At 44.4% G+C, this 15761-nt stretch overlaps 1 protein-coding gene across 4 annotated transcripts in view; it reads left to right on the top strand.

Moving 5' to 3' along the window:
• Positions 1 to 15761, top strand: part of pde5ab (phosphodiesterase 5A, cGMP-specific, b) — a 124927-nt gene that overhangs the window by 66686 nt on the left and 42480 nt on the right. For 3 of the 4 annotated variants that reach the window (XM_059988755.1, XM_059988756.1, XM_059988753.1), the window contains exons 8-9: positions 3369 to 3480; positions 3597 to 3681. In XM_059988755.1, the coding sequence (XP_059844738.1) occupies positions 3369 to 3480; positions 3597 to 3681 (197 nt within the window). The remainder of the gene's footprint in view (positions 1 to 3368; positions 3481 to 3596; positions 3682 to 15761) is intronic. The other variant, XM_059988754.1, reaches the window with a different exon arrangement.

Raw genomic sequence — 15761 nt, 5'->3', positions numbered from 1 at the left:
CACAAGTGATTGTAATAGAAATTTGTTAAGACTATTCAGACAGATTCCATTGTAAAATATGAATGGAACACAGTATAAATATTAGGTTAGAAAAAGCTATTTTTAATAAAGAGACTGAATCAATAGAGTAACGTTAACTGTCCATTTCCATCCACAGATACAAAATGCTGGTGGAACACAGCAAGCCAGGCAGCATATATAGGGAGGAGCACTGTTAACGTTTTAGGCTGAGACCCTTCATCAGGACTAACTGAAAAGAGAGATAGTAAAAGATTTGAAAGTAGGAGGGGGAGGGGGAAATGTGAAAAGATAGGAGAAGACCGGAGGGGGTGGGGTGAAGCTGAGAGCTGGAAAGGTGATTGGCAAAAGGGATACAGAGCTGGAGAAGGGAAAGGATTATAGGACAAGAGGCCTAGGGAGAAAAAAGGGGGAGGGGAGCACCAGAAGGAGATGGAGAACAGGCAGAGTGATGGGCAGAGAGAGAGAAAAAAAAGAGGGGAAAAAAACTAAATTTAGTAAGGATGGGGTAAGAAGGAGAGGAGGGGCATTAACGGAAGTTAGAGAAGTCAATGTTCATAGCATCAGGTTGGAGGCTAACCAGCCGGTATATAAGGTGTTGTTCCTCCATCCTGAGTGTGGCTTCATCTTGACAGTAGAGGAGGCCATGGATAGACATATCAGAATGGGAATGGGACGTGGAATTAAAATGTGTGGCCTCTGGGAGATCCTGCTTTCTCCGGTGGACTGAGCGTAGGTGTTCAGTGAAACAGTCTCCCAGTCTGCATCGGGTCTCACCAATATATAAAAGGCCACACCGGGAGCACCGGACACAGTATACCACACCAGCCGACTCACAGGTGAAGTGTTGCCTCACCTGGAAGGACTGTCTGGGGCCCTGAATAGTGGTGAGGGAGGAAGTGTAAGGGCAGGTGTAGCACTTGTTCCGCTTACAAGGATAAGTGCCAGGAGGGAGATCGGTGGGAAGGGATGGGGGGATGAATGGACAAAGGAGTCGTGTAGGGAGCAATCCCCGCAGAAAGCAGAAAGGGGGGGGGAGGGAAAAATGTGCTTGGTAGTGGGATCACATTGGAGGTGGCGGAAGTTATAGAGAATTATACGTTGGACACGGAGGCTGGTGGGGTGGTAGGTGAGGATGAGGGGAACCCTATCCTGAGTGGGGTGGTGGGTGGATGGGGTGAGGGCAGATGTGCGGGAAATGGGAGAGATGCGTTTGAGAGCAGAGTTGATGGTGGATGAAGGGAAGAACCCTTTGTTTAAAAAAGGAAGACATCTCCTTCGTCCTGGAATGAAAAGCCTCATCCTGAGAGCAGATGTGGTGGAGACGGAGGAATTGTGAGAAGGGGATAGCATTTTTGCAAGAGACAGGGTGGAAAGAGGAATAGTCCAGGTAGCTGTGAGAGTCTGTAGGCTTATAGTAGATATCAGTAGATAGGCCATCTCCAGAGATGGAGACAGAATGATCAAGAAGGGGGAGGGAGGTGTCGGAAATGGAGCAGGTAAATTTGAGGGCAGGGTGAAAGTTGGAGGCAAAGTTAATGAAGTCAATGAGCTCAGCATGCGTGCAGGAGGCAGCGCCAATGCAGTTGTCGATGTAACTAAGGAAAAGAAGGGGGACGGATACCCGTATAGTCTTGGAACATGGACTGTTCCACAAAGCCAACAAAAAGGCAGGCATAACTGGGACCCATGCGGGTGCCCATGGCTACACCCTTGGTTTGGAGGAAGTGGGAGGACCTGTGAGTTGGCTGGTGTGGTATACTGCGTCCGGTGCTCCTGGTGAGGCCTTTTATATATTGGTGAGTCCTGACACAGACTGGGAGACCGTTTTGCTGAACACCTACGCTCTCTCTGCCAGAGAAAGCAGGATCTCCCAGTGGCCACACATCTAATTCCACGTCCCATTCCCATTCTGATATGTCTATCCATGGCCTCCTCTATTGTCAAAATGAATCCAAACTCAGGTTGGAGGAACAACATCTTATATACTGGCTGGGTAGCCTCCAAACTGATGGCATGAACATTTTCTTCTCTAACTTCCGTTAATGTCCCTCCTCCCCTTCTTACCCCATCCCTGATATATTTAGTTTTCCCCCCCCCTTCTCCTTTTTCTCTCTCTCTGCACATCACTCTCCCTGTTCTCCATCTCCCTCTGGTGCTCGCCTCCCTCTTTCTTTCTCCCTAGGCCTCCCGTCCCATGATCCTTTCCCTTCTCCAGCTCTGTATCCCTTTTACCAATCACATTTCCGGCTCTCAGCTTCACCCCACCCCCTCCGGTCTTCTCCTATCTTTTCGCATTTCCTCCTCCCCCCACTACTTTCATATATTTTACTATCTTTCCTTTCAGTTAGTCCTGACGAAGGGTCTCGGCCCGAAATGTTGACAGTGCTTCTCCCTATAGATGCCGCCTGGCCTGCTGTGTTCCACCAGCATTTTGTGTGTGTTGTTTGAATTTCCAGCAGCTGCAGATTTCCTTGTGTTTGCTTCCATCCACAGATGTTCCTCCAGCACTTTTTTTATTGTTTATCCATTAGGAATTTAATTAATCACTATCACCAAAAGTAGGTTTCAATCATAAGTGATAAGACTCAGCCCAAGAATAGCTTTAACAGATGGTGAGACCTTGCTCACTAGCTCACAAGCATTCAATATGGAGCATAGCACACTACAGTAGTGTACAGTGGTACAGGTGCTTCAGCACATGTTATCCCTTATAATCTACTCTGAACATTAACAGAAGGAAAAAAATTGTTTTAACTAGCAAACAATAAAATACAGTAAATAAATAGCAGTAAATTTTAAAAATGATCTTATGCCAACACAATGACTTTAACTTGCCATGTGTTTAGTTGGCAGATTTCCCAGCTGAAGTGTTACAAACGTTTCAGTTGTTTAGACTCCCTTCTTCCATGAAGAGTCTGATTGACAAATATAGTTATCCTTTTCATGATGATCAGTCTTCTGAAGGTTGAGAGTGCCACCTTAATTCAGGTATCTGACCTTCCACATTGTTGCAAAAGTAAAGTCCTTAATCCAGCAGGTTTGCAGAAGATCCAGATCTGTCTGTTAAAATATTCATTTATTGTCTTAGTATTTATACTCAGATCAAAATGCTCCATTAAAAATGTATTAATCCAGCATTAAATAAATTGAAGAGTCAGTTAGATTTAGATTTACTACTGCAAATGGATGTAGAAATTACAGATGGGTGCAAGACACAACAGAGCTTAGGGCTTTCTGGTAAAATAAGAAGGAAGCTTTGTTTAAAAAAATGTATATTATTTATTTAATGGATAGGCAGATTGTTTTTAGCTACCGAGCCTACTAACATAAATTTGTTTTTTTCTTAGCAGGAACTACAATATAAATAAAATCAACTATATGTTTGCAAAATATGCTAAAAACACAATGGAAACATTGAATATTACAGATCTTAGCAAGGATAAAAGGTTCATGTGGACAGTAAGTGAATATTTTAAATCCTCAAATTTATACAGATTTAGCCCTAGGATTATATAATTTAGTGATATTTGGAATATTCCCAGTAGCTTTTAACCCTATCTTTATTTGCTTGATAGAATGAAAATGCAGAAAGTACAAACAAGCAAATAAAAAGCTTGCTCTGCACCCCAATTAAAAATGGAAAGAAGAATAAAGTTATAGGTACTGGAGCTTCTCTGAACATTTTAATATATGTTTTTGTTGTTTGTATGTGTGGGGTTTTATGTACATTTTTATTCATTCTATCAGCAATCCTTAAATGTTCACTTCATATCTTCAAAGATGTTAGTTTGGTAGAGAAATAATAGATTTTTGGTTCTCTGCGGTCTTATGTAACTAATTTCACTGGGATGCATTAATTATTGAAAAAGCTTAGCTAAATACTGTGGGAGATTCTTGTTCCAATCTAAGTTCTTAGCACTGCTATTACTGAATTGAGAAATTTGGAAAGTACAAATTTAATTGTTCAATTATTCAAAGCTACAGCATGGTAACAGGCCCTTCCAGCTCAAAGTGCCCACGCCACGTAATTACACTCACGAACAATTAATCCTTGCATCTTTGGAGTGTTGGAGGAAACCAGAGCACTCGGAGGAAACTCGTACAGTCAATGGAGAGAATGTACATACTCCTTACAGGCAGTGGCAGAATTGAACTCCAGTTGTTGGTGTTGTAATAGCACTACCGTAACCATTTATCTGACAAAAAACAATAAAAATTTATTTCCCTAACTCTAAATAGGAATGCATCCCTTTGAATTGCAGAACTATGGATGCATATAGATGGACAGATGAAGAATGGTGATGATAAATGTAGAGGGCAGGATCAAGATGACTGGGTATAAATGAATGGATATTGGTGGATGAAGTGATAAATGGATCCAGACAGATGAACATAGATGAATTAAATTAACTGGGTGAATTTAGATGGAGGGAAATTGATGTATGGAATTGATGAATGGCTGTAGCTGGATAGATATAGATGGTGGACTTTGATAAATGAACATTGATGGATAGGTCTGATTATATAGATGCGGATGGAAGGACGTAATTTAATGGATATTGATGAGATGGGAAGGAGGAATGATGTGGAAGACTGATAGAATAGATGTGTATTGATTGAAGATGTAAATCAACAGAACTTATAAGCAGGTATAGAGGAATGATACCTGTTTGCTTGCCAGTTAATGGATTTAGATTGTTTAATATAGATAGATCGACTCCGATATAAGGACATAGATCAACGGATGTTGACAGATAGGTTGATTATTTCTTTTATGTTCCTCATGAGCATTGAACCTGCATCAGTAACCAAGTTTGCCAAGTTACATGTTCTCTTCAACCAGGCATCAGGCCAAATGTTGTGCATGGAAAGATAGGAATTTATTATGTAATAGAAGAGATTTTCTTATGGACCATGTGTACATTTCTGCTAGTCTAGACAAAGCTTTAGTAAATCCCTAGATGTCAACTTATTGTAAAGAATGGAGGAATTCGGGGACCCAGGTAAAGTTTTGTTTAAGTTACATTTAATTAATTAACTTAATCTAAATTATTAATTCCTTTTTAATTCCTAATTCATTTTAGATAATATTCTTATTCTTTAAGTGGAGAATGCCAGAAGTTCCCCATAAAATCCAGGCTTATATCTCTGATGGAGAAACATCATTTTTTAGCAAAGGTGGATTGTAATGTATAGAAAGAGAATGAAATTCATCTTTGTGATAGAACGGAGATGATAATAGTGTATCAGCTACTCCTTTGCATTCTAGATAATTTTCTCTTCCAAATGTGGAGGAAATGCACAATGGGCTACTGATACATGGTTGGATTTTTTACATATATTACATATAAATATACCACATTGCTCCTCTCTTATTAAGGAGGTTATTTTTGTTAACATGATATTTAACCTTTGAGCAGTGTTTTATAAATGTATGCAACATTAGAACTAACTTTCTTCTTTAAATGAAGAACTACAAACTTAGTCCTTTAATCTGTTTTCAGAATATTTCTGATTTCCTTACAACTTTTGATTTTTAACCAATTTTTAAACTGTTTGGTTTTAGATTTGAATTGAAAAAAAGAGCAGTTTCTCTGTCATATTGGCTTGGATTTGGCATCATTTCTTGAAGTTTGCTTTGGATCCAATTTGGACTCATTTCCTAATGTAGTAGAAATTAAACTGCTGGATACTAATGCAGGGCGTCGACCCAAATGGTCAACAATTCCTCTGCCTCGGTAGATGCTGACTGATCCACTTTGTTCCTTCAGTAGTGTGTTTATTTGTTGCAGATTAAGGCATCTACAATCTCCTGTGTCTCCATTTTGTAATGCAGTGGGACCTGTTCTGCCTCTTAAGGTTCCTCTTGCTTCCGCTATGATGGTGGCACGCTCGGTCGCAGTGGTTTCTACAGGGTCAACAATAGGTGCTACTGACCTACTTAAATGTATTTATAGACAATAGACAATAGGTGCAGAAGTAGACCATTCGGCCCTTCGAGCCTGCACCGCCACTTTGAGATCATGGCTGATCATCTACTATCAATACCCGGTTCCTGCCTTGTCCCCATATCCCTTGATTCCCCTATCCATAAGATACCTATCTAGCTCCTTCTTGAAAGCATCCAGAGAATTGGCCTCCACTACCTTCCGAGGCAGTGCATTCCAGACCCCCACAACTCTCTGGGAGAAGAAGTTTTTCCTTAACTCTGTCCTAAATGACCTACCCCTTATTCTTAAACTATGCCCTCTGGTACTGGACTCTCCCAGCATCTGGAACATATTTCCTGCCTCTATCTTGTCCAATCCCTTAATAATCTTATTTGTTTCAATCAGATCCCCTCTCAATCTCCTTAATTCCAACATGTACAAGTCCAGTCTCTCTAACCTCTCTGCGTAAGACAGTCCTGACATCCCAGGAATCAACCTCTTGAATCTACGCTGCACTTCCTCTACAGCCAGGATGTCCTTCCTTAACCCTGGAGACCAAAACTGTACACAGTACTCCAGGTGTGGTCTCACCAGAGCTCTGTACAAATGCAAGAGGATTTCCTTGCTCTTGTACTCAATTCCCTTTGTAATAAAGGCCAACATTCCATTAGCCTTCTTCACTGCCTGCTGCACTTGCTCATTCACCTTCAGTGACTGATGAACAAGGACTCCTAGATCTCTTTGTATTTCTCCCTTACCTAACTCTACACCATTCAGATAATAATCTGCCTTCCTGTTCTTACTCCCAAAGTGGATAACCTCACACTTATTCACATTAATCGTCATCTGCCCACTCACCCAGCCTATCCAAGTCACCCTGAATTCTCCTAACATCCTCATCACGTCACACTGCCACCCAGCTTAGTATCATCAGCAAATTTGCTGATGTTATTCTCAATGCCTTCATCTACATCATTGACGTAAATTGTAAACAGCTGTGGTCCCAATACCGAGCCCTGTGGCACCCCACTAGTCACCACCTGCCATTCCGAGAAACACCCATTCACCGCTACCCTTTGCTTTCTATCTGCCAACCAGTTTTCTGTCTATGTCAATGTCTTCCCCCCGATGCCCTGAGCTTTGATTTTACCCACCAATCTCCTATGTGGGACCTTATCAAATGCCTTCTGAAAATTGAGGTACACTACATCCATTGGATCTCCCCCGTCTAACTTCCTGGTTACATCCCCGAAAAACTCCAACAGATTAGTCAAGCATGATTTACCCTTGGTAAATCCATGCTGGTTTGGCCCAATCCTATCACTGCTATCTAGATATGCCACTATTTCATCCTTAATAATGGACTCTAGCATCTTCCCCACCACCAATGTCAGGCTGACAGGTTGATAGATCTCTGTTTTCTCCCTCCATCCTTTCTTAAAAAGTGGGATAACATTAGCCATTCTCCAATCCTCAGGAACTGATCCTGAATCTAAGGAGCATTGGAAAATGATTACCAATGCATCCACAATTTCCAGGGCCACCTCCTTTAGTATCCTAGGATGCAGACCATCTGGACCTGGGGATTTGTCAGCCTTCAGTCCCATCAGTCTACTCATCACCGTTTCCTTCCTAATGTCAATCTGTTTCATTTCCTCTGTTACCCTGTGTCCTTGGCCCATCCATACATCTGGGAGATTGCTTGTGTCTTCCCTAGTGAAGACAGATCTAAAGTGCTTATTAAATTCTTCTGCCATTTCTCTGTTTCCCATAACAATTTCACCCAATTCATTCTTCAAGGGCCCAACATTGTTCTTAACTATCTTCTTTCTCTTCACATACCTAAGAAAGCTTTTGCTATCTTCCTTTATATTCCTGGCTAGCTTGCGTTCGTACCTCATTTTTTCTCCCCGTATTGCCTTTTTAGTTAAGTTCTATTGTTCCTTAAAAACTTCCCAATCATCTGTCCTCCCACTCACCTTAGCTCTGTCATACTTCCTTTTTTTTAATGCTATGCAATCTCTGACTTCTTTTGTCAACCACTGTGGCCCCTTTCTCCCCTTTGAATCCTTCCTTCTCTGGGGGATGAACTGATTTTGCACCTTGTGCATTATTCCCAAGAATACCTGCCATTGCTGTTCCATATAACCATATAACAATCACAGCACGGAAACAGGCCATCTCGGCCCTCCTAGTCCGTGCCGAACTCTTAATCTCACCTAGTCCCACCTACCCGCACTCAGCCCATAACCCTCCACTCCTTTCCTGTCCATATACCTATCCAATTTTACCTTAAATGACACAACTGAACTGGCCTCTACTACTTCTACAGGAAGCTCATTCCACACAGCTATCACTCTCTGAGTAAAGAAATACCCCCTCATGTTTCCCTTAAACTTCTGCCCCCTAACTCTCAAATCATGTCCTCTCATTTGAATCTCCTCTGCTCTCAATGGAAACAGCCTATTCACATCAACTCTATCTATCCCTCTCAAAATTTTAAATACCTCGATCAAATCCCCCCTCAACCTTCTACGCTCCAATGAATAGAGACCTAACTTGTTCAACCTTTCTCTGTAACTTAAGTGCTGAAACCCAGGTAACATCCTAGTAAATCGTCTCTGCACTCTCTCTAATTTATTGATATCTTTCCTATAATTCGGTGACCAGAACTGCACACAATATTCTAAATTTGGCCTTACCAATGCCTTGTACAATTTTAACATTACATTCCAACTTCTGTACTCAATGCTTTGATTTATAAAGGCCAGCGTTCCAAAAGCCTTCTTCACCACCCTATCTACATGAGACTCCACCTTCAGGGAACTATGCACTGTTATTCCTAGATCTCTCTGTTCCTCTGCATTCCTCAATGCCCTACCATTTACCATGTATGTTATATTTGGATTATTCCTGCCAAAGTGTAGAACCTCACACTTCTCAGCATTAAACTCCATCTGCCAACGTTCAGCCCATTCTTCTAACTGGCATAAATCTCCCTGCAAGCTTTGAAAACCCACCTCGTTATCCACAACACCTCCTACCTTAGTATCATCGGCATACTTACTAATCCAATTTACCACCCCATCATCCAGATCATTTATGTATATTACAATCAACATTGGGCCCAAAACAGATCCCTGAGGCACCCCGCTAGTCACCAGCCTCCATCCCGATAAACAATTATCCACCACTACTCTCTGGCATCTCCCATCTAGCCACTGTTGAATCCATTTTATTACTCCAGCATTAATACCTAACGACTGAACCTTCTTAACTAACCTTCCATGTGAAACTTTGTCAAAGGCTTTGCTGAAGTCCATATAGACTACATCCACTGCCTTACCCTCGTCAACATTCCTCGTAACTTCTTCAACTTTCTTTTCTGCTAGGCTATCGGTCCAGTCAACTTTGGCCAGCTCCTCCCTCATGGTTCCATAGTTTCCCCTGTTCAACTGCAACACTGACACCTCCGAGCTGCCCTTATCCTTCTCAAATTGCAGATAAAAACTTATCATATTATGATCACTACCTCCTAATGGCTCCTTTACTGCAAGATCGCTTATCAAATCTTGTTCATTACATAACACTAAATCCAGAATAGTCTTGTTGCTGGTCGACTCTCGTACAAGCTGTTTCAAGAATGCATCCCGTAGGCACTCTACAAACTCCCTATCCTGGGGTTCAGCACCAACCTGATTCTCCCAGTTCACCTGCATGTTGAAATCCCCCATAACTACTGTGACATTACCTTTGCCACATGCCAATGCTAACTCCCTATTCAACTTGCACCCAATATCCATGCTACTGTTTGGTGGCCTGTAGACAACACCCATTTGGGTCCTTTTGCCCTTACTGTTCCTCAGTTCTATCCACACAGATTCTACTTCTCCTGACCCTATGTCCCCCCTTGCAAAGGACTGAATCTCATTCCTCACCAACAGGGCCACCTCACCCCCACTGCCCACATTTCTGTCCCTACGATAGCACGTATACCCTTGTACATTTATTTCCCAGGTCTGATCTCCCTGCAGCCATGTCTCTGTTATCCCAACAACATCATAGTTACCCATTCGCACCTGAGCTTCAAGCTCATCCGCCTTATTTCTGACACTTCGTGCATTCAGATATAGAATTTTTAGCCCATTTCTCCTCTCTCTGTTTGAATCGCTGCCTATTGTGCTTAACCCAGCTCCCCAAACTCCCATCGGGCTATACGCCCCTAGAATTTTGTTGTCCTTCCTAAATTTACTTATTCTTTCAACACATTTAACTTCATGTTCCATCAGACCATCCCTCTGTACATGTGTCCTCCATATCACTTGTTCCGCCTCACCTTTCTCTACTACACACTTAATATTCCAGAACCGTGAAGTCCCCACCTGTCCTTTATTCTTCCTCTCACTATCCTCTCTCACATTCTGGATCCCCGCCCCCTGCAAATTTAGTTTAAACCCCCCTAAGAAGCACTAGCAAACTTTCCTGCAAGAATGTTAGTACCGCTCGAGTTCAGGTGTAAACCGTCCCTTCAGAACAGATCCCACCTTCCCTGGAACAAAGCCCAATTATCTACAAACCTGAAGCCCTCCCTCCTGCACCATCCTCTCAGCCACGTATTAATCTTTCTGTTCCTTGCCTCACTCGCATGTGGCACAGGTAGCAATCCTGAGATTGTTACCCTGGAGGTCCTGCTCTTCAGCTTCGCCCCTAACTCCCTGAACTCCCTACGCAGGACCCCCTCACTCATCCTACCCACGTCATTGGTCCCTACATGGACCACAACATCTGGATTCTTGCCCTCCCACTTGAAAATAACCTGCACCCGATCTGAGATGTCTCAGATCCCGGCACCAGGGAAGCAACATACCATCAGAGACTCCTGATCTTCCCCACAAAATCTCCTATCCGCCCCCCTGACTATAGAATCCCCTATCAATACCGCTCTCTTCTCTTCCGTCCTCCCCTTCCTAGTCGAGGGTCCAACCTCAGTGCCAGAGACAGGACCACTGCAGCTTGTTCCTCGTAGGGCATCCCCACCAACAGTATCCAAAACGGTATACTTATTGTTGATGGGAATGGCCACAGGGGTGCTCTGCTCTCTCTGTCTGCTCCCCCTGCCTCTCTTGACTGTCACCCATTTGCCTACCTCCTGTCTTTTCGGTGTGACAACCTCCCGTTAACTCTTATCTATCTCCGCCTCCTGAATGATCAGTAGTTCATCCAGCTCCTGCTCCAATTCCCTAACTCGGTCTGATAGGAGCTGCAGCTGGATGCACCTATTGCAGGTGTGGTCATCAGGGACAACTGTGTTGACCCTGACCTCCCACATACTGCATACGGAGCACACCACTGCTCTCACCGTCTCCCCCATCACCTGATCCCAGATTAGTCAGAATAAATGAAAAGCACGTACTCAGGCTCACTGATTTCTTCTTGCTGAAGTCCCCTTGCGCCGAAGCCCAGCACTCTGCTCCTGTGCACTCCGCTGCCCGCTCCTGAAAGTGTCCTGCTATACATTAAGAACTTAAAGTACTGCCGGACTATACTATCAGCAAGGTGTTTGCTGGCAGAGAAAGTGCAGGAGCCGTGCAGTGTGCCGCTGCCTGAGTTGATGGAGGCTTACAATCTAATAGCAAGTGGCCGTCTTCATCGCTTTCTTATGATCAGAAGACTCTTTTGATCATTGTTAATCATGTGTGCCGCAGACTTGATTTGCTGATTTGTTGGCTGAGCGCAGAGGTGGGTAGAAGGGGAGCTGCAAGGCCTCAGTCATGATGTGGACTAGGCCTGAGATTGCAGAGTCACCTGTTTCCAGCCGCCAGGAGAGAGGCGTCGCAGCCAGTGTGCTCCACCAGGGGGCGGTGTGGAGTGACGTCAGCGATGGAATCGGAACTGTCCCTCCAGTGTTTGCACCACAGAAGGCATCTCTACTGTGCTCGACTGCTGCTTTTGGTGGCATTCAGTGGAATCAAGGCCTCGAGCCACGGGGTTACCTGTTTTACAGTGCCGGGACAGAGCCATCTGAGCTGGAGTGCACCACCAGGGGCAGCTTGGTGCAGCATCTGTGATTCCAAAATCAGTGCTATCCCCCTCCTCCGTGGCCGAAGACAAGCTCTGTTGTCATCGACTGAAGATTTCAATGGACTGAAGGGTTTGGACTATATATTTTGCATGGTTATATTTTAGTGATATTCTATATGGTCTTGATATCTTGAATATGTGAGGACTAGGCCTCGAGGTGTGGTGTCACCCGAGAGAGGCACCGGAGCCGGTGCCCTCCACTGGGGGTGGTGCGGCATGGCATCCAGGCTGGGCTAGGTGCTGCACTCCAGAGCTCGCTCGGCAGAAGACTGGCTCTTTTGTGGTCAGAACTGTAGATTGGTGATACGAGTTTTGGACTATTTTACTATGTGATTGTGATATTATGTGTGCTTTGTGCTGTGTGTGACTGTTTGTATTGTGTTTTGCACCTTGACCCCAGAGCCCTGCTGCTTTGTTTGATTGTATTCATGAATATTCATGCATGATTGAATGAGAATTGAATTAAAGAGTGCATTTATGCAAATTCTGTCATAAATTTTAGCTGAGTATTTCTTAGTTTTCAGTGCAGACTCGGCAAAGCTAAAAATGTCTTCCAATTAATGACCAACATATGGAGATCGACCAAGTACAGCAAGGTGAAGCTGTACCAGAGCTGTGTTCTCTCCACACTCTCGTACGGGTCAGAGTGCTGGCACATGACAGAGAGGGACCTTGCCAAGCTGTCATCATTCCACAATCTCTTGCAAGATCCTCTGCATTTTCTGGCCAAGAAAGATTACAACCACGACATGGCCACAAACATCATCACCTGTTCTCACAGCTGTCTAGCTGGCACTAAGCTGGCATGAAACATTTCCTGTGAAAGCATCTCATTGCTCTCAGGTTGTAAAAACAATTATTTGCTATCTTAGTTAGCAGCAAGTATAATTATTATGCTACTTTTTATTATGGGTGGTTCAAGTAATTGAGGGGCTGGACTGTGGGATGTGGGAAGATGGAGATATCTAGTGGCCCTGACAACTACAACTGTGAAAAGTGCATTCAGCTGCAGCTTCTAACAAACCGTGTCAAAGAGTTGGAGCTGGAACTTGATCAACTCCAGCTCACTCGTGAGGCTGAGGGGGTGATAGATAGGACATACAGAGAGGTAGTTACATCCAAGGTGCAGGACACAGGCGATGGGTGACAGTCTGGAGGGGAAAAGTGGTTAAGGAGCCGGTGCAGAGTAGCCCTGTGGCCATCCACCTCAACAACAGGTATATCACTTTGGATACTGTTAACCTTACAGAGGAGAGTCACAGTGGCTGAGTCTTGGATCTGTGACTCAGAATCGAAGGGAGAGAAAAGGCATGCTGTGATGCAAGAGGATTCATTAAGGGAACGGAGAGACGGATCTGTGAGTGAGAATGAGATTCCCAGATGGTATGTAGCCTCCTGGGTGCCAGGCTCCAGAATATCTCAGATGGAGTCCCCAGCATCCTTAAATGGACAAGTGAACAGCCAGAAGTCATGGTACCAGTGCCATGGGTAGGATGAGTGACGAAGTTCTGCATAGGGAGTTCAAGGAGTTAGGTACAAAATTAGAGGGCAGGGTTGTGATCTCAGGATTGCTACCCATGCCACGTGCTAATGAGGCCAATACTTGAAGGTTATACAGTTTAATACATGGCTAAGGAGCTGCTGTACAAGAGAGGGCATAAGATTTGGATCATCTGGGCTCTCTTCTAGGGAAGATGGGACCTGTACAGAAGGGATGGTTTACACCTGAACTGGAGGGGGATTAATATCCTAGTAGGAAGGTTTGTTTGGTTGCATTTATACTAGAATTGCAGGGAGATGGGAACCAGAGTGCCAGAACAGTGGAGAGATTGTGGAGGAAGATGTTGATCAGATCTCAGTCAAAGTTAGGAATTAAAATGTTGAGCATGGTGCAACTAGTGTTCTGAGCTGCATATATTGAAATGTATTGCAAAAAAGGTGGATAATAATGCTGAAAATGAGGAGGCTGGTTTACAAACGGTCAATGTGTAGTAAGGAGAGGCTGTTGATATGGCAAAATTGCAGTCAACAGACACAAAATGCTGGTGGAACAGAGCAGGCCAGGCAGCATCTATAGGGAGAAGCACTGTCGACGTTTCGGGCCGAGACCCTTCGTCAGGACTAACTGAAGTTACGGAAAATTATACGTTGGACCTGGAGGTTGGTGGGGTGGTAGGTGAGGACGGGGGCAACTCTGCTCTCAAACACATCTCTCCCATTTCCCGCACATCTGCCCGCCAACCCACTTGGGATAGGGTTCCTCTTGTCCTCACCCCATCTGCCTGCCAACCCACTTGGGATAGGGTTCCTCTTGTCCTCACCTACCACCCCACCAGCCTCCAGGTCTAACGTATAATTCTCCGTAACTTCCGCCACATCCAACGGGATCCCACTACCAAGCACATCTTTCCCTCCCCCCACTTTCTGCTTTCCGCAGGGATTGCTCCCTACGCGACTCCCTTGTCCACTCGTCCACCCCATCCCTTCCCACCGATCTCCCTCCTGGCACTTATCCTTGTAAACGGAACAAGTGCTACACCTGCCCTTACACTTCCTCCCTCACCACCATTCAGGGCTCCAGACAGTCCTTCCAGGTGAGGCGACACTTCACCTGTGAGTCGGCTGGTGTGGTATACTGCGTCCGGTGTGGTCTTTTATATATTGGTGAGATCCGAAACAGACTGGGAGACCGTTTTGATGAACACCTACGCTCGGTCCGCCAGAGAAAGCAGGATCTCCCAGTGGCCACACATTTTAATTCCATGTCCCATTCCCATTCTGATATGTCTATCCATGGCCTCCTCTACTGTCAAGATGAAGCCAGACTCAGGTTGGAGGAACAACACCTTATATACCGGCTGGGTAGCCTCCAACCTGATGGCATGAACATTGACTTCTCTAATTTCCGTTAATGCCACTCCTCCCCTTCTTACCCCATCCCTGACAATATTCAGTTGTTTGTTTTTTTCTCTCTCTCTGCCCATCACTCTGCCTGTTCTCCATCTCCCTCTGGTGCTCCCCTCTCTCTTTCTTTCTCCCGAGGCCTCCCATCCCATGATCCTTTCCCTTCTCCAGCTCTGTATCACTTTCGCCAATCAGCTTTCCAGCTCTTAGCTTCACTCCACCCCCTCCGGTCTTCTCCTATCATTTTGCATTTCCCCCTCCCCCCCACTACTTTCAAATCTCTTACTATCTTTCCGTTCAGCTAGTCCTGACAAAGGGTCTCAGCTCGAAACGTCGACAGCACTTCTCCCTATAGATGCTGCCTGGCCTGCTGTGTTCCACCAGCATTTTGTGTGTGTTGTTTGAATTTCCAGCATCTGCAGATTTCCTCGTGTTTGCAGTCAACAGGATGAGTTGCAAGACAAAAAGTGAACAAAATCAAAAAGGGTGAATACAGGACTGAAGATGTTATATGTGAATGTGCGCAGTATACAGAATGAAGTTGCAGCACTGTTGCAAATTGGCAAATATGATGTAGGCGTCATTGAATCACGGCTGAAAGATTATAGCTGGAATGTTAATGTCCAAGGATAGGCAGGAAAACAGAGGGGTGAATTGCTGAAAAAGGTGACATAGGATTGGAAGGTGATGAATCATTGTGGGTAGAGATAAGGACCTGCAAGGGTAAAAAGACCTGACGGGAGTTGTATGCAGACCTCAAACAGTAGTGATGTGGCCTACTACATTATTGTCGGAGACAAAAAATGCATGCCATAAGGACAATGT

The sequence above is a fragment of the Hypanus sabinus genome, chromosome 14 (genome assembly GCF_030144855.1).
Source record: "Hypanus sabinus isolate sHypSab1 chromosome 14, sHypSab1.hap1, whole genome shotgun sequence".
NCBI classification, from domain to species: domain Eukaryota; kingdom Metazoa; phylum Chordata; class Chondrichthyes; order Myliobatiformes; family Dasyatidae; genus Hypanus; species Hypanus sabinus.
Note: the sequence above shows the minus strand (reverse complement) of the source record. Positions and strands in the feature narration are given on the sequence as shown.